Here is a 26,466-nt window from a genome sequence, read left to right as displayed (position 1 = left end):
GTCCGGGAATGTATCTGCAGCCATCTACCTACATATCACAAACTCACATATGCTGTGGGAGCTATAAATGAAAATTCGCAGCACAGATGGCTCTTTTGAGGAGGTTTCTTCAGGAGTGGGAGGAGGTAACAGGCTACAGGATTAGAAAGCTATTCTAGATGTGGCGAAGGGAGATGCAGGGAACCGGTGAGGCCCAAGGTGTCTGTTGGTGACATGTGATTCACTGCTGTTACAGCCAGTGCATCACCTTACTTGGACCATGAAAGAGTGTGTGCACTGGGTTCCCAGAGGCTCAGAAATAGAGGCCACCCTGCGGGCCATAGGGGGCACTGCTCCCCAGGTCTCCCTCCATTCCTGCCGTGACACAGATTCTACTAAAGGCTCCGGAACCTCAAAAGGAAAGGAACTGCAACCAAAAAAATCTTTACAAGCCACAGTTACCTCATTTCAAACCTGGAGCTCCCAGGGGCTCCAGGGACCCCGACCCTGACTTTCATCTTTTGCAATAGCAAAAGGAGTTTATAGATTCCTCAAAGTCAGTGGTTCTCAAGGTTTGCTGCTTTAGAAACCGCTGCTACTCAGCACCCGGGTCCACCAGAAGACGTGTGTAAGACCATTCATTCTCAGCAGCTTTGTTACTTTTTTTCTTTGAGAGAGAGAGAGAGAGAGAGACTGGGGGAGGGGCAGGGAGAGGGAGAGAGAGAGAATCCCAGGTAGGCTCCACGTCCAGCACAGAACCCGACGCAGGGCTCAATCCCACAACCCTGGGATCACGACCTGAGCCAAAATCAAGAGTTGGGCACTCAACCTGCTAAGCCACCCAGGAGCCCCTCAGCAGCTTTATATATAGTGGCCAAACACTGGCAACAACTTAGATGTCCATCAACTGGTAAATAGATAAACAAATTGTGATCTATCTATACGACGGAATGTCACTCAGCAACAAAAAGCAACAGACTGCCCATACCTGTGACACGGATCCTCACAGACCTAGTGACTGGGAGTTGGGCGGGGGGGGGGGGGGGGGAGCATGTAGCCGACCCAAACAGACACATCTGTGGTGCCATCAGTCAGAATAGTGTGTATGTGGGAATTGGGGTGGGGCATCGATGGAGACCAAGACTAGGGTTTTGGTCATACCCCATTCTCTCTCTTTATTTTTTTTAAGTTTATTTATTTATTTTTGAGAGAGAAAGAGAGAGGGCACAGGCAGGGGAGGGGCAGAGAGAGAGGGTAAGAGAGAGAATCCCAAGCAGGCTCCACACCGTCAGTGCGGAGCCCGACTCAGGGCTCAAACTCACGAACAGCAAATTCATGACCTGAGCTGAAACCAAGAGTTGGACGCTTAACCAACGGAGCCACCCAGGTGCCCCACATACTCCATCTCTTGATCTGGATGGTAGTTAACATGGAGTCACATGTACACACACGTAACGACACATTGAGCTGTAGTCTTAAGATGTGTGCACTTTACCGCATGTATATTACACATCAAGAAAAATGACAAAATAAAATACTGATGCCTGGGCTCCACCCCCAGAGCAGTTGACTAAATTGATCTGGGGTATGGACTGGGTGAATGGATTTTTAAAAGCCTCCCAAGCTATTCTGATGGGCAGCAGGGGTGAGACCAAACCCCAGGAGAGCTAGAGTCCCTCCTCTCACTGTGCTAAGTTCTGGGCTCTGGATCCCTGCCCCTGACCTTGACCCCAGCAGAAAGACCCCATTGCAGAGGGACAGCCTAAGGCAACAGGGAAGGCTTGGGGCTCTGCAGTCAGACTCCACTTCCATCACTTCTTACGTCTTGTAACCTACAAAGAAGCATCTGTTTCTCTAAGCCTCAGTTTTGGGCTTTTGGTTCTTTGTGGTTTCTGAACCTTTAACATGTGGTAGGTGACGTAATTACACCTTATGCACAGTATAGCATGGCAGTGGTAAAAATGGTGTTGATCTTTATAAAAGTTAATCTTAAAACATACATCTGATCCTGTCACTACTTTCTTTCTTTCCTTTTTTTTTTTTTTTTACGTTTTATTTCTAAGTAATCTCTAGACCCAACGTGGAGCTTGAACTTATAACCCTGAGAGTCACATGCCCTCCCGACTGAGCCCACCAAGAGCCCCCTGTCGCTCTTCTTGAAAGCTGTTGCTTTTCACTGCCCTTTGAATAAAATCCTGCTTCCTTCCTGAGGCCACTTGTGCCTTGTCTGTCCCAGCCAGGCTGGCTGCCTTTCAACTCAAGTGCTCTTCTGCAGTAGAACCTGTTGTAGGAACTGCTCCCCTAGCCTGTTCTCAACCCAAGCTCGACTCCTCCATAGGTGTTAACCTCCTTACTCCCCATTGCTTTCTGTCACCACACCCTGATCATTTTCTTCATAGCTTCCAGCACATAATGGAGGTGTTTGTTGCTTGGCATGGGATCCATGTGTGTTCCTGCCCCGACTCTTGCCCCACCATCTGGCCCAGCGCCAGGCGCTCAGTGCCTAACTGATGCATGGAATTCAGTGAATTCAAAGATATACTGTCATCAGAGAAGTCTTCTATAAAGTCAGAGGGTATTATTAGTTGTCCTCCTTCCCCATGAGGTTGCTGTTTATTCTGGAAACATTTATTTAAATTTTTTTTTAATGTTTATTTATTTTTGAGAGAGAGAGAGAGAGAGAGACAGAGCATGAGCAGGGGAGGGGCAGAAAGAGAGGGAGACACAGAATCAAGAGCAGGTTCCAGACTCTGGGCTGACAGCACAGAGCCCACACGGGCTAGAACCCACAAACCGTGAGATCACGACCTGAGCTGAAGTCAGACACCCAACGGACTGAGCCACCCAGGCGCCCCTGGAAACATTTATTAGGTATACCTAACGTGTGAGACTTTGTGCTCACTGCTGGAGAGGACACAGAGAGAAAAGCATGGTCCTTGCCCATCAGAAGGGATCTACCCAGGGAAGGAGACACCTACAGGAATACCATCCACAGGTATTCCCAGGTGAGCTGAGAAGTTCTGTGAGGTCCTTCTTCACCCACACCCTCTCTAGATGATCTCAGATACTTACAAGGTCTTAGATGACTCCCTTACCTAACCTAACCCAACTCTATCCCACAGAACAAATTCTGAGCTTTTTTTTGCTTTTTTTTTTTTTTTAAATTTTTTTTTTCAACGTTTTTTATTTATTTTTGGGACAGAGAGAGACAGAGCATGAATGGGGGAGGGGCAGAGAGAGAGGGAGACACAGAATCGGAAACAGGCTCCAGGCTCCGAGCCATCAGCCCAGAGCCCGACGCGGGGCTCGAACTCACGGACCGCGAGATCGTGACCTGGCTGAAGTCGGACGCTTAACCGACTGCGCCACCCAGGCGCCCCTCTGAGCTTTTTATCTAAAATTATACTGGGGTCGAACCACTCTACTGAAACCACACCTGAAACTAATATAATACTGCAAGTTAACTAACGGGAATTAAAATAAAAACTTTAAGGGGCGCCTGGGTGGCGCAGTCGGTTAAGCGTCCGACTTCAGCCAGGTCACGATCTCGCGGTCCGTGAGTTCGAGCCCCGCGTCGGGCTCTGGGCTGATGGCTCGGAGCCTGGAGCCTGTTTCCGATTCTGTGTCTCCCTCTCTCTCTGCCCCTCCCCCGTTCATGCTCTGTCTCTCTCTGTCCCAAAAAAAAAAAAAAATAAAATAAAAACTTTAAAAATTTTTTAAAAGAAAATGAGACTGGTATTTCACCAGTGCGTCTCATAGGCACAAATGCAACAAAACCTGAAACTGAATTCATCTCTCATAAACAATTCAGCGGGATTTCAGAGAAATAGAAGCGTAGCTTATTGAGGAAATGATGTTGAGATAGCAGCTGACCCTTTGGAGTTAAAAATTTTACATCAGAAAACATTGCGGAATAAAAGATCCAAACACAAACAGTTAAGTCACAAAAAAGACTGAGTATTTTTGCAAGTGAACTAGGGAATTATTGGAGGGTTTTACGCAGGGGAATGATATGGTCTGATATAATAGAGGGATCACTCTAGCCATTACAAGGGAGGTGACCTGGGAGACTCCATTTCAGCAGAGGGCATTCTATTGCTGCTCTGGGAAGAGAGCAGTCCTACTTGTCTTTTCCAGCTTTTAAGATCTTCTCTTTGTTTTTGATGTGCTGCAATTTCATTATATGCTTTGGCATGGATGTATAAATTTTTTATGTTTTGCGGTTTTTTGTTTGTTTGTTTGTTTGTGGGCATGGATATGTTCTTAGGTAAATCCACCTTGGGATTCGATGAGCTCAGTGAATCTGAAGTGTGTTGTTTTCCAATAATTCTGGAAAATATTCTGACAGTGTTTCCTTCTTACATACTCTATTATGAGACTTCACTTGATAGTAGACTTTCTCACTCTATCCGTCATACTTCTTATCCTTTCTTTCAAATATTCCATCTCTTTTATTCTCTGAACTACATTGTCAATTTTTTTCACTTCCATCTCCCATTTCACTGAAATGTGTGAAATCTATTGTCTGTTCTTCAAGTGTGTCAAATCTATTGTTTATTCTTTATTAAATGAAATTTTAAATTTCAGAGGCGCCTGGGTGGCTCAGTCGGTAAAGCGTCCAACTTTGGCTCAGGTCATGATCTCATGGCTGGTGAGTTTGAGCCCCACATCAGGCTCTCTGCTGTCAGTACAGAGCCCTGCTTCGCATCCTCTGTCGTCCTCTCTTTCTACCCCTCCCCCACTCGTGCTCTCAAAAATAAACATTTGAAAAAATAAACAAAAATTTTAAAAAATTCTTTTTTATTTTTTCAAATGTTTATTTCTGTTTGAGAAAGAGAAAGATACAGAGCATGAACAGGGGAGGGGCCAAGAGAGAAGGAGACACAGAATCTGAAGCAGGCTCAAGGCTCTTGAGCTGTCAGCACAGAGCCCAACATAGGGCTCGAACTCCCAAGCCGTGAGATCATGACCTGAACCAAAGTCTGATGCTTACTCGACTAAGCCATCCAGGTGACCCCAAAATAAAAAATTTCTGTAAACATGTTATGAATACTTATTTTTCAAATTGTGGTAAAATATACATAACAGAATATTTACTATCTTACCCATTTTTAGGTATACAGTTCAGTAGCATTAAGTAATTCACATTGTTGTGCAACCAATCTCCAAAATTTTTTCCATCTTGAAAAAGTGACAAATATTTTTTAGGTAATAAGACCACAGAAATACTTGAAGAAACTAGATGAATATTTATATAATCGTGAGATGTTGAGTGATGTTTTAAGCATTGTACCAAAGTCTGAAAATCATAAAGATTTGGATATAAAGAAACGTGAAACTTCTACTCCCAAATACCATGAAAATCAAGACAAATGAAAAAAATGGGGAAATTCTTGAAAAAGTATGTGATAAATGATTAATAGCTTTCATATGTAAAGAGTGATTTCAAACCAATAGAAAAAAAAAGTTTTCAATAGGAAAACTGATCATGGAAACGAACAATTCATAAAAGAAGGAACACAAACGCCTAAAAAGAAAACTGTTTAACCACAGAAGTAATCAATAAAAATAAATTAAAAGAGCATCTATCAAACTGACAAAAATGAGTAACAATATTACCCAATCCCAGCAGGGTTAATGGGGAAGTGAGTCTTGTTAATAACTGCTGGCTAGAATGAAATTGATAATGCCTTCCTGAAAGTCAGTGTAGAATGTGTCAAAAATGTAGAATGTGCTTTGTTGGTGTGTGTGGGTGGTTCAGTCGGTTAACCATGGCACTCTTGATTTCAGCTCAGGTCATGATCTCATGGTTTGTGAGATGGACACCCCCTAGGCTCTGTGCTATTGGCTTGGGATTCTCTCTCTCCCTCTTTCTCTTCCCTCGCCCACTCTCTGTCAAATAAAAAAGTAAATAAACAGTTTTTTAAAAACGTGTGCCTTAGGGGCACCTGGGTGGCTCAGGCAGTTAAACATCCAACTTTGGCCTAGGTCATGATCTCACAGGTCCCAAGTTCCAGCCCTGCTTCAGGCTCTGTGCTGACAGCTCAGAGCCAGGAGCCTGTTTTGGATTCTGTGTCTCCCTCTCTCTCTCTCTGCTGCTCCCCCACTCACACTCTCTCTCTCAAAAATAAATGTCAAAAAATAAAAATTTAAAAAAAAATGTGTGCTTTATTGCTCAACAATTATACTTCCAGGAATTTATCCTAAAGAAAATACTGGACAATGGTACAAATATGTGTGTGGTATTGTTACTTATAACAGTGAAGGATTTTAAAAATACATATCCAGGGGCATCTGGGTGGCTCAGTTGGTTAAACGCCGGTTGACATCCGCTCAGGTCATGATCTCACAGCTCATGAGTTCAGGTCGCACGTTAGGCTCTCTGCTGTCAGCACAGGGCCTGCTTCGGATCCTCTGTCCCCCTCTCTCTCTCTGCCCCTCCCCAAGTTGCTCTTTCTATCTCAAAATAAATAAACTTAAAAAAAAAAAAAAAAGAAAATCCCTGGGCACCTGGGTGGCTCAGTTGTTAAGCATCTTACTTCCCGCTGAGGTCATGATCTCACAGTTCATGAGTTCGAGGCCCGCATCAGGGGAGCTCCAGCCCCACTTCAGATGAGCACGAGTCCCCCTTCGGGTAAAACACGAGCTCCGGGCGAGCCCCACTTCTCTGTCTCTCTCTGCCCCTCGTGGGATTCTCTCTCTGCCCCTCGTTCCCTTGGGCCCTCTTCTCTCTCAAAAAGAAAACAACAACAACAACAAAAACAACCATACCCACAGTGTTGATTCAACTATCCACCAGTGGATTCCCCTCAATTACATGAAAAGAGATTCATGATGTGTGATAAGCAGAAAAACACAGGTCACCACCATATCTTACATAATGTACATACAAGACATCCCATTGTTGCTATCTATCTATCTACATACTTGCTTGGGTGCGTTTGAGTGTAGAAGCATACATACCAAAATGTCAATAGTCATTACCTTTAGCTCATGGGATTCTGTATTTATTCTTACATTATTGTTATTGTTTCGCCTATATGTTCTCTACCTGCTCAAAAAACATGTATTACTTCCACAATAAGAAGTTAAATTATCGGTGGGAAATAAAGAATTAGCGTGTTTCTGAAGGGACTGCGCAAGCATAAAAGGGATCATTTTCCGACAAAACACGCAGGCTCACAAGCTCCGGCGTCGGCTCCCACGTGCGTGGAGTCCCCCGAGCGGTCGAGGTTCCGAGCCGCAAGGAGCCAACCAGTCCCTCAGGCACCGCCGAGGCCACCCCAGGCAGCCCGCGGGTCCTCGCAGGGGGCGGGGCACGTCAGCCCGGAAGAGACGCCGCGCCGCGCATGCCCCTTCTTTTCGGCCCGGGTCCCGGACGTAGTAGCTGCAGAGGTGAGTTTCTCCGTGGTGCGGGTTCCATCGGCCTCCATCCTGGCCATCCAGTTGTGGTAGTCGCCGCTCCGCCCCGCAGTCGGGGCGGAGGGACCACTCTCCTGCTTCCCGCGCGTCTATTTCTGAGTAGTGAGAGGGGCCGCGGGCGCTCTGTGGCGGGTAGTGGGGTGCTGAAAGAAGATTGGCGTCCCGTTTGCGGAGGCTGAGGAGGGGGGGATGGAAGCCCTTGTGTCGCGGCGACCCTAATGGCGAGTTTGAGGACACTGTGCTCCTCTTGCCCGTTTTTGTTTCGATTCTGAATTCTTTCCTCCGGGCTCCCTCCTTGCCTGGCCTTGCAGCTCTAGTGGAAGAGTGGTAGGAGATGAGGGAGGGAAGGCCTTGGCCCTTCGGTTTGGGGTCCTGCGTCCCTGAAAGCATGCCTCGCCGTTCCGCGCTAGGTACAGTTCCCCAAATCCCCCCAAATACTGCCGAGAGTACAGGGTTTGCGCCCCCCATTATGCTTCCGTGAGTGTGAGAATGAAGTCTGGCGCGAAGGGCCGCCCCACATCTGTTTTGCCCAAACGTCACGGCACCTTTTTCCTCGAGCGTTTTTGGCAGGTGGAGGAGGGTAACTGGCGGGTGTCAGTTTTGAGGAGTTTGAACTTCTCTTTCCTGCATATTTTCAAGTGCGTGGTTTGAGATTTCAACCCACTGGACGATAATTTTGTGTGATCGTTTTGGGGTCATGAACTTTGTTGCTGGACCCTGGCTATTTTGCCCAGAAATGCTCTTGATGGATCACTTCCTTCCAGATGTTGATGCCCAAGAAGAACCGAATTGCCATTTATGAACTCCTTTTCAAGGAGGGAGTGATGGTGGCCAAGAAGGATGTCCACATGCCTAAACACCCTGAGCTGGCAGACAAGAATGTGCCCAATCTTCACGTCATGAAAGCCATGCAGGTAGCCTGGGGGCTGCTGGAGTGGGGTGCAGATGGAGGGATTTTCCACTAAATGTTGGAGGCAGATTCCAAGGAGAGGTCAGGACAGCCAGAGCTGCTTGCTGCCTTGAAGGGCGCTGAGGTAGATACATCCTGAAAGCTTGTCTACGTAATTTAGCTTCTTTTTGCACCAAGTTTCTAGATTCGGGTCTCTGGTTGCATCTTGACAGTTGTTTTCTGTTTTACAGTCTCTCAAATCACGAGGCTACGTAAAGGAACAGTTTGCCTGGAGACATTTCTATTGGTACCTTACCAACGAGGGTATCCAGTATCTTCGTGATTACCTCCACCTGCCCCCTGAGATCGTGCCTGCCACTCTGCGTCGCAGCCGTCCTGAGACCGGCAGGCCGCGGCCGAAAGGTATGTTGCCCACATGAAGGCCTGCTCTGAAGTTGCTCTCTCTCTCAGAGGAAGGGTATATGTGAAACGGTGGGGAGCAAAAGGGCTCTTATAATACACCATTGGTGTCAGCTGGACCATGGGCCAAGTCCTGGAACCTTTGTCCCCTGGCGTAGGACTCGTAATGGAAATGGAATCATGCCAGGTCTTCAGGCCATTCCAGGTGATGCCATTAAACAGAATATAGTCCGTGGCCAGGCACATGTGGTAGAGCATGGAATAATTTTTCCAGGACAGAGATTGTGCCGGTCTCCAAAAGTCCAGAACAAAGCTGTTTACCACATGTGAAAAAAACGGAGAGTTTATTTATAGAGTCTCCTGGCAATGGGAGCAAAAATAATCAAGGGGTGCCTGGGTGGCTCAGTCGGTTAAGCATCCGACTTCGGCCTAGGTCACGATCTCACTGTTCAGAGTTCGAGCCCCACGTTGGGCTCTGGTTGATTTGATTTAAAATAATCAAAACTGGGGCACCTGGGTGGCTCAGTCGGTTGAGCGTCCGACTTCGGCTCGGGTCACAATCTCGCGGTCCGTGAGTTCGAGCCCCGCGTCGGGCTCTGGGCTGATAGCTCAGAGCCTGGAGCCTGCTTCCGATTCTGTGTCTCCCTCTCTCTCTGCCCCTCCCCCGTTCATGCTCTGTCTCTCTCTGTCTCAAAAATAAATGTTTAAAAAAAATTAAAATAATCAAAACTCAAACTCCTAATCATAGTGTGAAAGGATGTGCTTGTGAGAAGGGTGGTGAATTACCTTCTGGCTGGAGATCACTGCTGTCTCACAGTTGTGTTTTGTCAAGGTTATGGTTTTCTTTCCTTAGGTTATGGAAGAACTTGTCATAGGAATTTTGTGGGAGGAGCAGTTTGTGGGCTTGGGTAATGAGGTGCAGTGTCCTAAAACCAGATAATCACCACACTGTCCAGGTTCCCCTGGCGAGAGACTTCTTAGCACTCAGGAATCTATTTTTTGTGAACGTTCCCTAGGGGATTCTGGTGGTTACGTGGGATTATGTATCAGTAGAGCAAAGGTTCTCTGCTGTATCTTGGAATCCCCGGCAGGGGGAAGAACAGTCTGTGCCCCCACAGATTCTGATTTAGTTGGCATAAATGAGACTTGGCATGCGTTTTAGCCACTCACTACAGGTTCAGTCTTACTTCTTGTACTTAAAAAAAAAAAAATACACTTGACCTTTGGAACAATGTGGAGGTTAGAGGTGTCTCTGTATTTACTGTACTATACTCTTCGTTTATCAAAAGAAATTGTGTCTGGGTAGACCCCTGCAGTTCAGACGTGTTTCAGATCAATTATAGTTTATATTCTAATCATGGATTCTAGGTAAAGTTCTAGGGTGCTGGGTAGAGAGAATGAGATTGACTTCTAGTGTTTTGGAGAGTGTTTTTTTTTTAATTTTTTTTTTTTTTTCAACGTTTTTTATTTATTTTTGGGACAGAGAGAGACAGAGCATGAACGGGGGAGGGGCAGAGAGAGAGGAAGACACAGAATCGGAAACAGGCTCCAGGCTCCGAGCCATCAGCCCAGAGCCGGACGCGGGGCTCGAACTCACGGACCGCGAGATCGTGACCTGGCTGAAGTCGGACGCTTAACCGACTGCGCCACCCAGGCGCCCCTGGAGAGTGTTTTAAAAGTACCTTTTAAATCTGCCTAGGGGCACCTGGGTGGCTCAGTTAAGCATCTGACTCTTGGTTTCTTCTAAGGTCATGATCTCCCAGTTGGTGAGTTCACACCCTGCATTGGGCTCTGTGCTGCTGGTGCAGAGCCTGCTTGGAATATTCATTCATATTCATTCTCTCTCTGTCTCTGTCACTCTCTCAAAATAAAGAAACTCTGAAATAAGTTAATCTGCCTTAACATACATCCCACAGCCCAGGGACTAAAGGGTTCTTGGTGGCCTGTATATTTGTATGCTGACTGTTGGAGGTGGGGCTTTCAGCACCTCCCCACCCATTTGCACAGGAGATTTTCCACTTCAGAGATGGGTCAAGTTCAAAATTTTGGCTCTTCAGAGATTTGTAGAAATGGTCAGATTGCTTAATTTGCCAAGTATTTGGAAGATGTGTATCTGTGTTGAGAAGTGCACTAGAAGAAAGCAATACTTTTGCAGATGGGTGGCATTTTAATTGTGAGTTTTCTCCATCATATTTGAGGAGCCAGTGTCAGTGATGACAGAACTTCTGGCCAGTAGTTCTGTGTCAGTTCTGTCCCCTTGAACTCGTCGTAACTAAGTTGCCAGTGAGAACAGGAGAGCAATTTCACTTTTCTTGGCCTGGAGGCAGCAGAGTTCCCACATTGCTCTATGTTCACAGTGTGGTTTCATTTGTCTAGGTCTGGAAGGAGAGCGGCCTGCAAGACTCACACGAGGGGAAGCTGACAGAGACACCTACAGACGAAGCGCTGTGCCCCGTGAGTAACGCATCATCTGTATCGAGGTATTGGGGTGGGATCTCTGGATTCTCAGTCACCTTGGCTGGGGCTCAGCCCTTGAAAATGCCAAGGTGACCAGGAAAGATTCTTGGTTTCAATCTTTAGGTCATCTTTAGCTGGATTCCTTTATGTTTCTTGCCTTGTGCAGGGATTGGATAGATGGGATTAGGAGAAAAGGCCTTTTCACTGGGGACACGGAAGACTTTATTGAAGACCTTAAGTAGAGCAAAACTGAAAACTTTCAAGAAAGCAACGTGCTTTTGTTAGTTGGTGGTTGTGTTCCTGTGTCGCAAGCTCGTTGCGGGCAGGGCCCATTCACATTGTCTTTTTCTTCTTATTGCAAAAATGGTTCAAAACCTTGTCTTTAAATAGGTGTTTGCATTGTCTTGGAATAACAGGTGTTTGTTCATTCAACCAATATATATATATTTCTGTGATGCACCGGGCAATGTTGTAGGAGCTGGAGAGACAGTAGCGTACGTAACAGATAAAGGGTCCTTCTCACTGAAATTGCATTTCAGTAGTAGGAGACTGGTAAGCAAAAATGAGTATATAGTCTGCCTCTGGTGTGGATGCTTCAGGGAAAAAATAAAGCAGGGGGATGGTGCAGTTTTCAATAGGGTTTTCAGTCACAGAAGCGAGATTTAAGCAAACATCTGAAGGAGGTATGGGGAGTCAGCCAGCAGCTCTCTGTGGGGTGAGCATTAAGGCACCTGGTCTGGCTTGTCTAAACCACAGAAGACAGGAGAGTCAGATGAGGGTGTAGGTCTCATAGCTTTGTGGGCCACTTAAAGAGTCTTTATCTTTGTTGAGAAGCAGTTAATTGTAATACGAAAGCAGGGTATAAAGGAATTTTTGTCAACTTCTTCCACACATACCTGCCTCGTGTCCTGGTTCCTGATTCTTCATAAAAGAAATAGACATGAGCATCTGATGTGAATTTGTTACTGGATAGTGAGAAAGAATTTCTCCAGCCCCTAGTTCAGAGAAAGTTAATGGTTGCTCTTACTAGATGTCACATCACTGGGCACCTGGGTGGCTCAGTTGGTTGAGCTTCTGACTTCCGCTCAGGTCGTGATCTTGTGGCCCGTGAGTTCGAGCCCCGTGTTGGTCTCTGTGCTGATGGCTCAGAGTCTGGAGCCTGCTTCAGGTTCTGTGTTTCCCTCTCTCTCTCTCTGACCCTCCCCCGTTCATGCTGTGTCTCTCTCTGTCTCAAAAATAAATAAACAGTAAAAAAAATTTTTAAAAAGTCACATCACATGGGGATTGGAGTAGTTCTCCAGAGGATGTGAGGTTGGGCCTGAGCCCCAGTTTGAGTGGGAATGAGCATTTCGGGTGAGAGCAACATGAACAAAAGTACAGCATTGGGGGGGCGCCTGGGTGGCGCAGTCGGTTAGGCGTCCGACTTCAGCCAGGTCACGATCTCACGGTCCGTGAGTTCGAGCCCCGCGTCGGGCTCTGGGCTGATGGCTCCGAGCCTGGAGCCTGTTTCCGATTCTGTGTCTCCCTCTCTCTCTGCCCCTCCCCCGTTCATGCTCTGTCTCTCTCTGTCCCAAAAATAAATAAAAAACGTTGAAAAAAAAATTAAAAAAAAAAAAAAAAGTACAGCATTGGGAACACGATAGCTTGCTTGTCGAAGGGGCGGGGGAGTGAGGGGAGAGAAGCAAGATTTTATTTGTTTATTTTTTAAGCTCTATATCCGATGTGGGGCTCCAACCTACAACCCTGAGATTGCGTTGTGTGCTCTACTGATTGAGCCAGCCACGTACCCCAAATCCAGTATTTTTAAAAATGTTATTTTAGGGGCACCTGGGTGGCTCAGTCAGTTAAGCGTCTGACTCTTGGTTTCGACTCATGTAAATGATCTCATGGTTCATGAGATTGAGACCTGCATTGGGCTCTGTGCCAACAGCATGGCACCTCCTTGAGATTCTCTCTTGCTCTCAAACTAAAATTTTAAGAAAAATAAAATATGGTGCTATTTTAACATGTAATCTGTATAAACATTGTTTTGCACTCTCTCAAGTCTTTAAGTCTGATGTATTCCGCACACACCTCAGTTTGGACCAGTGGCTGCCACACAGGACAGGGCAGCACCGGATCTTTTCATCTTTGTTCTTTACCGTGGTCATAATGAAGTTACTTTTTCCTTCTGTGAGCCTTTATGTTCTTTATCTCTTCCTTCTTTATTGCGCTGTCTCTGTAAGCTAGGTGCTGATCTGAAGCATGTAAGTAACTCGATGGGAAGTGGGGGCCTATATGAAGGGCACATAATTCAGACTTGGTGGTCTGGGCAGCCTTCCTGGAGGAAGCGGTAGTTTGAACTGTGAGTTCTGAAGGATGACGTAAGGAAAGCTGCCACAGGAGAGGGACGGGGCAGAAGTGATTCACCATTGGGTATAATTTACCTGCACTTCATGGTGTACAATTGTTGAAATGGCTTCCCTTGGTCTGTAGTAGATCACCTCATCTGATGGTTCTAAAGTGATGTTTCTTGTTCCAGCTGGTGCCGACAAGAAAGCTGAGGCCGGGGCTGGGTCAGCAACTGAATTCCAGTTTGTGAGTATCCCCCGTTTGCTCTCCGTAGATAGGCAGTCATTGTTCTGGCCTCTGCCCTGGGGTCTGTAAGTTCTGGGGATACGGTGTAGTGTCGTGGGTCCCACCCCTTGTTGCAGTGGAGCCCCCTCCCAGAGAAGTATGAACCAGGTTTTTACATTAAGATACAGCATACAAACTTCTATAAATATGTAAGTTACTGAAACCTTAAGACCCCAAATCAATATGACATACAGCATAGTGATTTCTTCATTGATGAGCATCATAATTCTAACTGCCGTAAGTAGTTTTGTGAACTAAAACTTACATTTAAGAACTACAAACTGGAGATTGTGCTCCAGGACCAAGATGGTGTGGAATCGGGTGCTTCATCTTCCTTTTGGTGGTGTCATATTGGGCACATTCTTTCCATGCCTGTTTCCTCATCCTTAAAATAGAGGTGATGGTCTTAGCTGTCGCGAGTACTTGTGAGATTAATTGATCTAGGTAAAGTGCTCGGGGCAGGTGCTGGCATATCACTGTTGAGGCCACAGCTGTCCCGTGCTGGGGGTGCTTCTGTGTGTGTGTGATTGGAGCACACTCTTGAATGGGTCTCCATATTCCCATTTTACAAATGTGGAAACAGGCCTAGGAGGTGGCCTTGTAGCTAGTAAAGAGCAGGGCTGGGAGTTACGGCTTGAAGTCTTGAGCCCTTACATTGGATAATGAGGCCTGTCTGGCATCCTGCTAATGCTGATGTCATATGTTTTCTCTTGCAGAGAGGCGGATTTGGTCGTGGACGTGGTCAGCCACCTCAGTAAAGTTGGAGATTGTTTTGTGTTGAATAAATCTGTAGCCAGAAAAAAGTTAATCTTCTGTGTCCTGTTTGGTTTGCATTCTGTGGGCTGAACAGGAATGATATAAGGATCAGGGTGTAAATGGGGCAAGACCGTATATGTCTAAAGAGTTGTCTTCATCCAGGGTGGCATCACTTGTGGCTGTTAGAGCTGCAGTAGTTGGCTGAGACACGGGTCGTCTGTTTCAGCACGTGCTCCCCTGTTGAGTCCCATCCAGCGTGGTTACCATACTGGGGGGTAGTTGGAAAGTTGGCATCTTCACTAGACGAGGCCATGCTGGTGCTACTCTGTGTGGCAAGAAGGTAGCTGTTTTGTTAGCCCTGGAATTAACAAATCTCAACCTTCTCGGAGCTTAGGGCTTACACAAATCAGGAGAAAACTGCATCAAGATTGCACAAAATCCTCTGAAAGAGACTGCCAGCAATATGAAGACCCCTGGGAGTTTTTGGTCTTTACGTAATCAGAATAACCGCAGTTGGAGCTCTTGCTCTCGCAGGGCTCCTTCAAGGAGGAAACACTTGTCCAGTCTTTTAGAGCCTTTGAAAGTGGTGACCCTGCATATGACATGAGTAAATGGCTAAGAGCAGCAATGTTCTCCAACAGGGCCAAGTGCCATCTTGGTACCAAGAGGGCTTTTGGGGGACCATGTCTGGCCCTGCACTGCAATATGGCCGGCTCGGTGTTGGGCAGGGGCCGTGAAGGTGCAACCTGTGAAAGGGGACGATACTGCAGACAGGTTTGCTGGGTGAGATGCCGGCTTGGCTTGCAGATGGAACCACAACTGACGACGGTTGCAGTGAGCACACGGCATAGAGTCCCAAGTGTTTGAGGCAGCAGCTCTGGGCCAACTAGCAACTCTGGACGTGCCCACCCACCGAGGTAAGGTTTTTTAGTCAGAACTGGTAACTAATAAGTGGACCTTAAGGGGGTGTGGATACTTGGGAGTAGTATTTATGAGCTACTACAGGCCAAGCATTGTGTGGATTTGGACAGTAATTAGTCAAGTGAGATTTGTAACCTTGAAATCCTGAAGGGGTGTGCCTGGGTGGCTCAGTTAAGTGTCCAACTCTTGATTTCGGCTCAGGTCATGATCTCGGTGGGTTTGAGCGCCATGTCACGCTCTGCTGATAGTGCAGAGCCTGCTTGGGATTCTCTCTCCAGAGAAATGAACTTTTTAAAGAGATGTAAAAATTTAAAATTCCTGGAGTGGTTTTGTGCTGGTAGCCATCTATTTCAGTCTTGATAGGCAGTTGTAATTTGGACCACAAGGTGGCAGCCGACAGCAACTCCCAATGTGCACTTAATATTTAGTTTTGGGAGATGAGCTTTGTATTCTGAGGCACCAATGAGTAGAAGCTTGCCTTGGCAGAAAGAGGTGGTGTTTGGGGAAGCTGTTTCAGTGCGGCCTTGGCTGCCTAGCCAAAGATTGCTTTTTATCCAATTTTTCTGCTGGCTCAAGTGATGTCAAGTGGTTTGCCCGTGTTCACACGCCTTGTGATTGTTTAACCTGGATTCCACTGTGAAATGTTAGTAGCTCCCGGCCTTTCTGTTTCCCACCCAAGCCAGCAAGCAAGCAGATGGGTTTCCATTATAGCCCTGGTGATTTTCTGGCCCTTAAATGTTACTTTTTCAGCTGGGGCTCCTTGCCAACCCTCTCCCTCATGATTTCAATTAGTCCTAGGATGTGTTCTCCAAGATCACCCATGGACTCTGGGAAAACCCAAAGATTCTACAAAGTAGAGTCATAGCCCGTGGATAAAAACAAGCTGTTGGAGGCAGCTCTTTTGCTGCCGGCCAGCGCCCTCCCCCTCCCCTGGTAGATTGGCTACTGCCGGCCAATAATCATTGATTAGCTATTCAGGGATCGGTGTTAAGTGCTCTGGGAAACAGAAGCCTCAAGATTTGCCTTCAAGAACTTCACAGTCTAAGTAGGAAAACAAAACCAAAGCTAAGCCTTAAAAGTCCATATGCAGGCCACCCAGCTGGCTCTCAGGGTCTTGGGTTCAAGCCCCATGTTGGGCATTGAGCTTACTTTTTGAGAGAAGTCCCTATGCCAAATACTACATAAGAGGTAAATGTTTATGTCCAGAGCTAAGGGCAGGACAGATGAATGTCAGCTGAAGTGACACACAGGTGGACTTGTGGATCAGGGGAAGGGTCAGAACAGTCGGGGCATCTTGAGGATTTACTGGAAAATAAAGATGTCAGATGGTGTCAGGTTATGAAACTCCTATAAAAACTTGAGGGTTTTGGGGTAAAAATGGATGTTGATTATTACGGGTGCCTAGGAAGGTCATCTGGGGTGGCTGGTTACAAGGGACAGGGAGAGGGATGCCTGGGTGGCTCAGTCGGTTAAGCATCCAACTTGGGCTCATGGGTTCAAGCCCTGCCTTGGGCTCTGCTGACAGCTCAGAGTCTGGAGCCTGCTTTGGATTCTGTATCTCCCTCTCTGCCCCTCACCCTCTTGCTCGAGGGTGCTCTCTCTTTTTCTCCCAAAAATAAAAACATTAAAAAAGCGGGGGGGGGGGGGAGTGCAGGGAGAGGCCTCCATGGCCACATCTATCAGTGGGTGAAAGCTTTAGGACAATTTTGGGGTCAGTTTCCATCATGGCCTCACATCTGTCCACTAGCCCCGAAGCTCACCAGCTAAGCCCCACCGCCACTACTGCCACCAACAAAGGTTCCAAAGGATTTGTAAGGGATTTTGGAAACGCGGCTGAAGAGACATTTTCCAATTTATCACAAACTTCCTGATACACAAACCATCTCTCCCTGAAGCATAGTTCCCCTGTGGTAGTGCCAATAGCAGCTTTAAGTCTCTGTGATGCTTTTAAAGTCCTAACTAGATCTACCGTATACCTATGTTAGGTGCTGGGAGACAAAGATGTTGAGAAGGATGCATCCTGAAGACATGAGGACCCCCGGGAACACTCCTTACATGGATGGATGGGCCTCCAGTAGGGCAGCATGAGTCCATCGTGGCTAGGAGTTCCCCCATCCCAAGCCCCATCCAGAAGCCAAGGCCCGCTTAATGCCCAGACTGCTCCAAGGTAGCAGCCAGTAGCGGCCCCACAGTAATGAGGGGTCATGGGCTCCTGCTGCTGCTGCTTAATGCTGAACCCTTAGAATGGATTTATCAGCCCTTTTACTTCTTAGACCTTGGAGAAAGATGGGAGAAAGTCTTGCTGAAAGCACTAATTAGGACAATTGTATCAAAGCCCACAGGTGAGGGAGATCTTGGTTTGATCAGTCTTGGGACAAGGTTTGCCTATTTCCAAGGAGTGTGAAGCACTCTTGGCTCCCAGAGGAAGTATCAGCGACTTTGGGGAGAGATGGCTTTTTTTGGTTAGGTTTTCAGGACAAGAACTTGGTCTTAGGATGCTATGGAAGGAAGCCGGTGGTCTACGGGCAAGTAGGTTACTGGGCCGGGAGTGGGAGTGGAAGTGTAACAGGTCCTCCTGCTTCAACTTTCCCTCTTTGCCGGTGCCTCAGGCTGCCAATAACTTCCCCAGAACCACTGCAGTCCCTTCCCAAGAGGTCCCCTGCCCCTAGCTTTGCCCTACCAAGGTTATTTTTTGGAAACACAAATGTGAACGAGATATTCCCCAACTTAAAATCTTTCAAAACCTCTATGTTGCCTTCCAGAGTCTTCTAGAATCTAAACAAATGCCAAACTCCTCACATGGCCTGACGGATCCATCACAACTTCACCTGCCTACCAAATCAAGCCTCCAAATTTCAGCATCCAGCTAAACTAGCTTGCTCTCTTTCTCAGCATGCAGTGGTCCATTTACAGGGAAACTCTTCCCACCCCACCCCACTCAGGACTCTTATTCATTCTTCATTGTTCAGATTAAATACCACCTCCAAGAAGCTTTTCCTGACAGAACCCACCCCTACTTCAACATCCAGTTTGGTGTCTTCTTGTTAGTGCCCGCGTCATCTCTCACTTAGGCTGTGTTGCAACTGCTTGAACCTTTGTTCATTTCCTCTCTGACACTGAGCCTTGCTCCAGGGTCCCAGCCCAGGGCCTCACATGCAGTAGCTCCTTTGTAGTTGTTAGCTGCATGAATGATGTCCCTAAAGAGTTGTCTCTGAGACTCTGTCTCCTTATGTGCAAAGAACACTTGTAAAGTTAAAAACAAAAATCTCTGCAAGCCTAAATTAGGAATATGAAAGTAGCTGAAACACAGCCTTACTACAGAGGTTCTGCCGGAATTAGAGAAGGCAGACCTAGAAATAAATACTAAATAGTAAATGGCCTGGTGGCAATGGCAAGAGTTTAATTGGTAGCCTGCAGGGAGGAGGGAAGCAAACACTATTCAGGGGAAGGCTAGTGGGTCTTCTGTGACGAGTGGGTCCCCATGACCATCTGAACTGAATCTTACAGTTTGGACTAAGACAGTATGAGGCAATAATGGTGGCTGACCCTAGTGGTGCCCCATTGAGCATTGGAGAAGGCTGGGGCTTCCTTGGCCAGGTCTAGGACTTGCCTTATTTTCAATTCTTTTCTTTTTCAGCTCTAATGAGGTATAATTGACATTTGATAAAGGGCATATATTTGGACATACAATCCAATAAATTTTTACATACGTATATGCCCAAGAAATCAAGATAATCACTCTTAAGAGTTTCCTTCTGTTAGTTTGTAATCCCTCACCCTACCCCACCCTCATCTCCAGGTAAACGGTGATCTGCTTTCTGTCATATAGGGAAGTTTGCATTTTCTAGAGGTTTATAAAAATGGCATTTTACAGTATGCATTCTTGTATAGTCTGGGTTCCTTTACTTAGCATCATTGTTTTGACATTCATCAGTGTTGTTGCTTGCATCAGTACTTACTGCTGTGTGCATTCCCTTGTGTGGATATGCCACACGTTTTTTAAATGTTTGTTTATTTTTGAGAGACAGCGCACATGCGAGCGGGGCAGAGGCAGAGGGAGGGAGACAAAGAAGCCAAAGCAGGCTCTGTGCTGTCAGTGCAAAGCCTGATGTGAGGCTCCAACCCACGAACCGTTGAGATCATGACCTGAGCCAAAGTCAGACACTCAACCAACTGAGCCACCCGAACTCTCCAGACACACATTTTTAATCCATTCACCTGTTGGTGGGCATTTGAGCAGTTTCCAGTTTTTGGCTATTATGACTAACACTAATACGAACATTCATGTACAAGTTTTGTGTGGACATGTATTTTCAGTTCTCCTGGGTATCTAATTAGGAATGGAGTTGCTGGGTCGTATGGTAACTCTATGATTAACATTTTGAGGGCCTGCCGGACTTTTCCAAAGTGGCTCCACCATCTTACGTTTCCCATCAACAGTGTATGAGTTTCAGCGGCTTCTCATCTTCATCAGTACTTGGTCTGTTCAGTCTTCATTTTAGCCATTCTTATAGCTATCAAGAGTTTGGATTTTGTCCTGTAGATGATAGCCAATTAACAATAGAAAGGTGAGGACTGATGCTTCCAGGAGTGCTGGCTGGTTGGCAAATACTTAACCACCTGCTGCCGGAAAGAGTAGACTGAATCTGGGTCTACACAGTGACCACACTGGGGCACTGAGTGGTCATGGGTAAACCACTCGGTCAATAGTGACCACAATACACATTCAGCCTGCTAACGGGAAAGGGAGGGGGGAACTCCATCACTTGATTGCTCAGTTTAGAAAGGGAAACTAGGACAGAAGGAGGGCATTAAGGGGGAGAAATGAAAGGAATTGTTTAAAAAGTTACAGCCCATAGAAAGCCTGGAGCCTATTTCTTTTTAAAAGTGCTTTATTGGAAGCCTGTGATAAATGCATGGCACAACTCCAAAAGAACAGCCACTTGAAAAATAAGCCCTGAATGGTTTACTGACATATCAAAGAGGCCATTGTGAGGAAAAGGGCATCTTTAAAAATAAATAAATATTAAATGGCAGAGGATACCCAAGCCGAGGGAATAAGGAGATCTTAAAACAGGGCGAAAAATTCTGAAAGCTCAGAATCAAATGGCATTAAACATTTTTGAGGAGTACCAGCAAAAAAATGTCCAAGTAAATAAGCTCTAGCTTATTTAAGTGCATGAAAAGCAGGAAGTCAGTTTGAGAATCTAGGGGCATCAGTTCATTAATGTGCAAACAGTGTCCTGGGGGGATGAATAGTCAACTGACTTCTGTGACATCTTTGCCTCCATCACATAATTTCCCCTTCCATCAAAATTAACAGCAACAACTTTTTATTATGGAATATTCCAAACCTACATAAACATATGAGTAAAATAAACCACCATATACCCACCACTGAGCTTCAACATTCTGCCTCCTGTGTTATATCCATCCCCATACCCAGGCTTTCTCAGCCGTAACACAGTTGTTTTTTTACAGTCAGGCTTATTGAGGTATCATTTACATGCAATAAAGTCCATCCTTTATACAGGTACAGTTCTGAGTTTTGATAAACAGGGATAGTTGTGTATCCTATACAGTCGTATTATCCTGTATCATCTGAGTGGCCACAGTACAATCACAAGGATCCTTATAAGGAAAGAGGGAGGCAGGAGAGTCAGAGACCGAGATGCGATGACGGAAGTAGAGGGCAGAGAGAGAGGAGTGACCAGAAATGGTGGTCACGTGGCAAGGAGTCAAACCCCTGCAGGAAATAGTAGACTGAATTTAGCTCTGCACAGTGACCACACTGCTATAGCGAAGCAATGGAACGTTTCTATCACCTTAAAAAGATCCCCCATGCTGACCCGTTGTGGTCAACACCTTGGCAACTGCTGTTTTGGTCTCTGTAATTTTGAGTTTTCTGGAATATTACATAAACAAATGCAACCATTTATCTAATGTCTTCTTTCTTTCGCTCAGTGTAATGTTTTGAGATTCACCCATGAGGTTGCATGTATCCATAGTTGATTCCTTTTTATTGTTGAGTACTATTCCATTGAGTGGATGTTCTACCCTTTGTGTAGTCATCTTGATTTTTTTTTTTTTTTTTTTAAGTAAGCTTTACGTCCAACTTGGGCCTTGAACTCATCACCCTGAGATCAAGAGTTGCGTGCTCTACCGACTAGGCCAGCCAGGCCAAGCACCCAGTCATGGTGAGTTTTTTGTTTTTTTTTTTAATACAGACATTTGTGGGTAAAAATTGAAATAAACCAATCTTAACTCCATCCTTTTGACAAACAGCTATAACCATATAACTCACACCCCTGAGAAAGAGAAAACCAGCCCCTGACATCCAGGAACTGGCCTCACCCTTACAGCTGGGTCTTGGTATGTTTAAAGTTGGCCTGGCATTCATAGTGAGGTCATGTCATTCTCTTGGACATCAATAGCATCATCAAACAACAACATCAGATAAGGTCGCTTTGTGACTCTGATAAAGTAGACAAAAAAATCAAGACTATTTTATGATCTTATCTAAAGACAGACAAAAACAAGTTCACTGTGAAAACCACTGAAATACCAAAGATCCTCTCTCCCAGCTAACAGGAGTGACTACTGCTTCTCTACCAGTTATCACATTAGCTGTGTTCATTCCAGCCTCCTTCTAGGTAAGGTTTTTGAAGATACCCAATCACAGAATCATCCTGCTTCCTGAAAGCATCTGATCCAGAGCAAAGCCCTACTTCCTTAAAACCTCCCCCAAAATCACCCAGCACAAACCCAAATCCTACAAAACATCCTTTTTTAAAAATAAAAAAAAATATTTATTATTTATTTTTGAGAGAGAGAGAGACAGAGAGAGCACAACGGGGAAGGAGCAGGGAGAGAGGGAGACACAGAATCTGAAGCAGGCTCCAGGCTCCAAACTGTCAGCACAGAGCCCGACATGGGCTCGAACTCATGAACCGTGAGATGATGACCTGAGCCGAAGTCAGATGCTTAATGGACTGAGCCATCCCAGGCACCCCTGTAATAAGTCATTCTTAATATCTTCTTCCAGAGACACCCCATGGTTTTCAATGGTATGTATTTCTCCCTCATTGCAACAAGCAAAAACCCAACCTTGTTCAACTACAAGTGTCTTCTTGGTCTTTGGCTGGAGAGCACTGACACCCCTGTCAGATCCAGAACATTTCACTGTCCCATGGACACATGTGTTGTTTGGTGGTTATGCATAAAGCTGCTGTGAACATTTTGTAAAGTTTTTTATGAACATGTTTTCATTCTTGCTAGGTGTATTAGTTTCTTAATTTGCTGCTGAACAAATGATCACAAACTTAGTGGCCACAAATCAATATAAAATTGTCTTGCAGTTCCAGTGGTCAGAAGTCCAAAATGGGTCAGCAGAACTGCGTTTTCTCTGGCAGCTTTAAGGAGAATCTGTTCTCTTGCCTCATCAGCTTCTAGAAGCCACCTGCATACTGTGGCCCCTTCCTCTATCTTAAAGCCAGTTGAGTAGCCTCTTTAAATCTGTCTCTATGCTCTCTACTCTCATCACCACATCTCTGACTCTGAATCTCCTGTCTCCCTCTTTCCCCTGTAAGGACCTGCATTGGGCCCACCCAGATAATACACGATAATATCCCCAACTTGACATCCTTAACTTAACCTCTGCAAAATCTCTATTCCCGTGTAAGGCAATGTATTCACAGGTTCTGGGGATTGGGATGTGGACCTCTTCGGGGGGCCATGATTCTGCCTACCACACTGGGTAAATACACCCAGGAGTGGAATTGCCTTGTTACTAGGTAGATATATATTTAGCTTTATGAGACACTGCCAAACAGCCCTCCAAAGTGTTTGTACTATTTTGTATTTTCACTAGCAATGTAGGAGAGTTCCCATTAACTCAACATTTGATACTGCCAGTCTTTTTAATTTTAGCCACTCTAATAGAGGTGTATAAAGTGAGAAATTATAAAGAATTTGCATGATTATGCAAATTCAAAATAGATGTAGTGGCTTCTCATGGTAGTTTTAATTTGCACTTTGCTGATTACCAATTATGTCGACCACTTTTTCTGGGGCTTGTTGGCCATTTATATATTTTTCTTTGTATCTATTCCACTATTTTGCCCATTTTTATTTTTTTTAATTTTTTTTTTTTTTACGTTTATTTATTTTTGATAGAGAGAGACAGAGTACAAGGGGGGGAGGGACAGAGAGAGAAGGAGACATAGAATCTGAAGCAGGCTCCAGGCTCTGAGCTGTCAGCACCGAGCCTGACGTGGGGCCCGAACCCACAAATCTCGAGATCATGACCTGAGCTGAAGTCAGATGCTCAGCCGACTGAGCCAGCCAGGCGCCCCATGGCTATCCATTTTCTGATGAACAGAATTTTAAAATTTTGATGAAGTCTAATTTATCATATTTTTCTTTTATTGTCATTGCTTTCTGGGTCCTACTCAGAAATCTTTGCTTAACCTCAGGCCCTGAAAATATTCTCTATGATTTCTTCTAAAAGTTTTATGGTTTTAAATTTTACTTTAGGTTTATAGGTTTATGATCCATCTTGAATTAATTATTGTGTATAGTGTCAGGTAGGAATCAAGGCTCTTTATTTTTTTATGCAAATATCCAGTTGTTCCAGCACTGTTAGTTGAAATTTTTTCCTTTTCATTGAAGTCAGTTGATCGTATAAGGGTGGATCGATTTCTGGACTCTATTCTGTATAATTTCATGTTTTTCCTAAGACCAAAATCACAGCCTTGACTACTATTGGCTTTAGACTGTTAGACAGATAAGTCCCCCAGCATTTTTCTTTTTCAAGATTGTATTGGCTACTGACGTTTTACATTTATATGTAAATTTTAGAATCAGTTTGTCAATTTCTAAAAAAAAAAAAAAACCAAAACCAATTAGCTCTCCATGATTTTGATTGGGATTGCTTTGAATACATAGATCAGGTTGAGGAGAGGTGACTCCTTAACCATGTCAATCAAGTCTCTCAATTCACTCGTGTGACATCTCTCTCCATTTATTTAGATCTTCTTCACTCTCTACAAAATTTTGTAGTTTGTAGTGCAAGGTGTTTTGTTAAATTTATTCCCATTTTTGTGATATTTTAATATTTTTTAAATTTGAGAGAGAGAGAGAGAGAGAGAGAGAGAGAGAGAATGTGGAACTCGACGTGGGGCTTCATCCCATGACCCTGGGATCATAACCTGAGCCATAATCAAGAATCTGGTGCTCAACCAACTGAGACACCCAAGCACCTCTCTATATAGATTTTATATAAGTGGAATTATGTAATATATATTTTTTATTTTTTAAAGTTTATTTATTTTGAGAGAGAGAGAGCATGAACAGGGGAGGGGCAGAGAGAGAGGGAGAGAAAAGATCCCAAAAAGTCTCCATGTGGCCAGAGCAGAGCTCAACACAAGGCTCGAACCCATGAAAATGAGATCATGACCTGAGCCGAAATCAACAGTTGGATGCTTAACTGACGGAGCCACCCAGGCGCCCCTAGTCTAGTTACCATATGTCACCATACAAAATTGTTACGATATGATTGACTGTATTTCTTATGCTGTACCTTACATCCCCATGACTCATTTTAAAATTAGAAGTCTGGGGGTGCTTGGCTGGCTCAGTCAGTAGAGCTTGCAACTCTTGTTCTCAGGGTTGTAAATTCAAGCCCCACGTTGGATGTAGAGATTATTTAAAAATAAAACCCTAAAAAAAATAACGATTATAAAATTAAATTAAAAAAAATAAAATTGGAAGTCTGTACCTCTTAATTCCCTTTACCTATTTCTGCCCATTTCCCTCTATCTTCTCCTCTAGGATCCCTATAATGCCGATGTCAGCGCACTTGATGTTTGTTGTCCCAGAGGTCCCTTACAATAAATATCCTCATGTTTTAAAATTCTTTTTTCTTGGGGCACCTGGGTGGTTCAGTCGGTTAAGTGTCCAACTTCGGCTCAGGTCATGATCTCACGGTTCATGACTTCAAGCCCCACATCAGGTTACCTGCTGTCAGTGCAGAGCCTGCTTTGGATCCTCCGTCTCCCTCTCTCTATGCTCCTCCCCTTGCTTGCATTCTCTCTCTCAAAAATAAACATTTAAAACAGTAAAGTAAAAATTCTTGCTTCCTTTTGCTCTTCAGCTTGGGTGATTACTGCTACCCTGTCTCCAGATCCATTCTTCTGCACCCTCTAATCTTCTGTTGATTCCCTCATCTTTTTCTTTTTATAACTTTTTTTTAAGTTTATTTATTTTGAGACAGAGAGAAAGAGAGAGAGAGATTGAGGGAGGGGCAGAGAGGGAGAGAGAGAATCCCAAGGAGGTTCCACACTGTCAGCACAGAGTCTGATGCAGGGCACGAACCCATGAACCATGAGACCATGACCCAAGCCAAAATCAAGAGTAGAATACCCAACCAACTGAGAGCCACCCAGGTGCCCTGCCCCAGTGTATTTTTCAGTTCAGTTATTGTATGCTTCAGCTCTGAATGGTTCTTTTTTATATTTTCTTTTTTTTCCTTATTTATTTATTTAAATTATTTTTTTAGTTTCCATCTAAGTTAGCATATAATGCAATAATGATTTCAGGACTAGATTCCAGTGATTCATCCCCTATGTATAACACTCAGTGCTCATCCCAAGTGTCCCGCTTAATGCCCCTTACCCATTTAGCCCATCCCACCACCCACAACCCTCCAGTAACCCTTAGTTTGTTCTCTGTATTTAAGAGTCTCTTGTGCTTTATCCCCCTCCCTGTTTCTGTATTTTTTTTGCTTCCCTTCCCTTATGTTCATCTGTTTTATATCTTAAATTCCACACATGAGTGGAGTCATATGATGTTTGTCTTTCTCTGACTGACTAGTTTTTTTATATTTTCTGTCTCTTTGTTGAAGTTCTCACTGTTCATCCACTTCTCTCCTGAGTTTGGCGAGCATTTATGATGATTAGTTTGAACTCTATCAGGTAGATTGTTCATCTTCTTTTCATTTAGTTCTT

General features: G+C 44.9%; 1 protein-coding gene and 1 long non-coding RNA gene across 3 annotated transcripts in view; one reads left to right on the top strand and one right to left on the bottom strand.

Moving 5' to 3' along the window:
• The first annotated feature begins 7,267 nt into the window (after window positions 1-7,267).
• RPS10 (ribosomal protein S10) overlaps window positions 7,268-26,466 on the top strand; it is a 193,245-nt gene continuing 174,046 nt past the window's right edge. Inside the window, exons 1-6 of one of the 2 annotated variants that reach the window (XM_058733623.1) lie at window positions 7,268-7,374; window positions 8,166-8,315; window positions 8,542-8,713; window positions 11,087-11,164; window positions 13,689-13,744; window positions 14,500-14,591. In XM_058733623.1, coding sequence (XP_058589606.1) covers window positions 8,166-8,315; window positions 8,542-8,713; window positions 11,087-11,164; window positions 13,689-13,744; window positions 14,500-14,541 — 498 coding nt within the window. In that variant the 5' untranslated portion in view covers window positions 7,268-7,374 and the 3' untranslated portion in view covers window positions 14,542-14,591. Of the gene's footprint in view, window positions 7,375-8,165; window positions 8,316-8,541; window positions 8,714-11,086; window positions 11,165-13,688; window positions 13,745-14,499; window positions 14,592-26,466 lie in introns of those variants that run through there. The other variant, XM_058733622.1, reaches the window with a different exon arrangement.
• The window catches only part of LOC131514069 (uncharacterized), a 31,911-nt gene continuing 14,071 nt past the window's right edge, over window positions 8,627-26,466 (bottom strand). The window contains exon 2 of the long non-coding RNA XR_009262921.1: window positions 8,627-9,023. This is a non-coding gene — a long non-coding RNA (uncharacterized LOC131514069). The remainder of the gene's footprint in view (window positions 9,024-26,466) is intronic.

Source organism: Neofelis nebulosa, chromosome 6 (genome assembly GCF_028018385.1).
Source record: "Neofelis nebulosa isolate mNeoNeb1 chromosome 6, mNeoNeb1.pri, whole genome shotgun sequence".
In the NCBI taxonomy this organism is placed as follows: Eukaryota; Metazoa; Chordata; class Mammalia; order Carnivora; family Felidae; genus Neofelis; species Neofelis nebulosa.
Note: the sequence above shows the minus strand (reverse complement) of the source record. Positions and strands in the feature narration are given on the sequence as shown.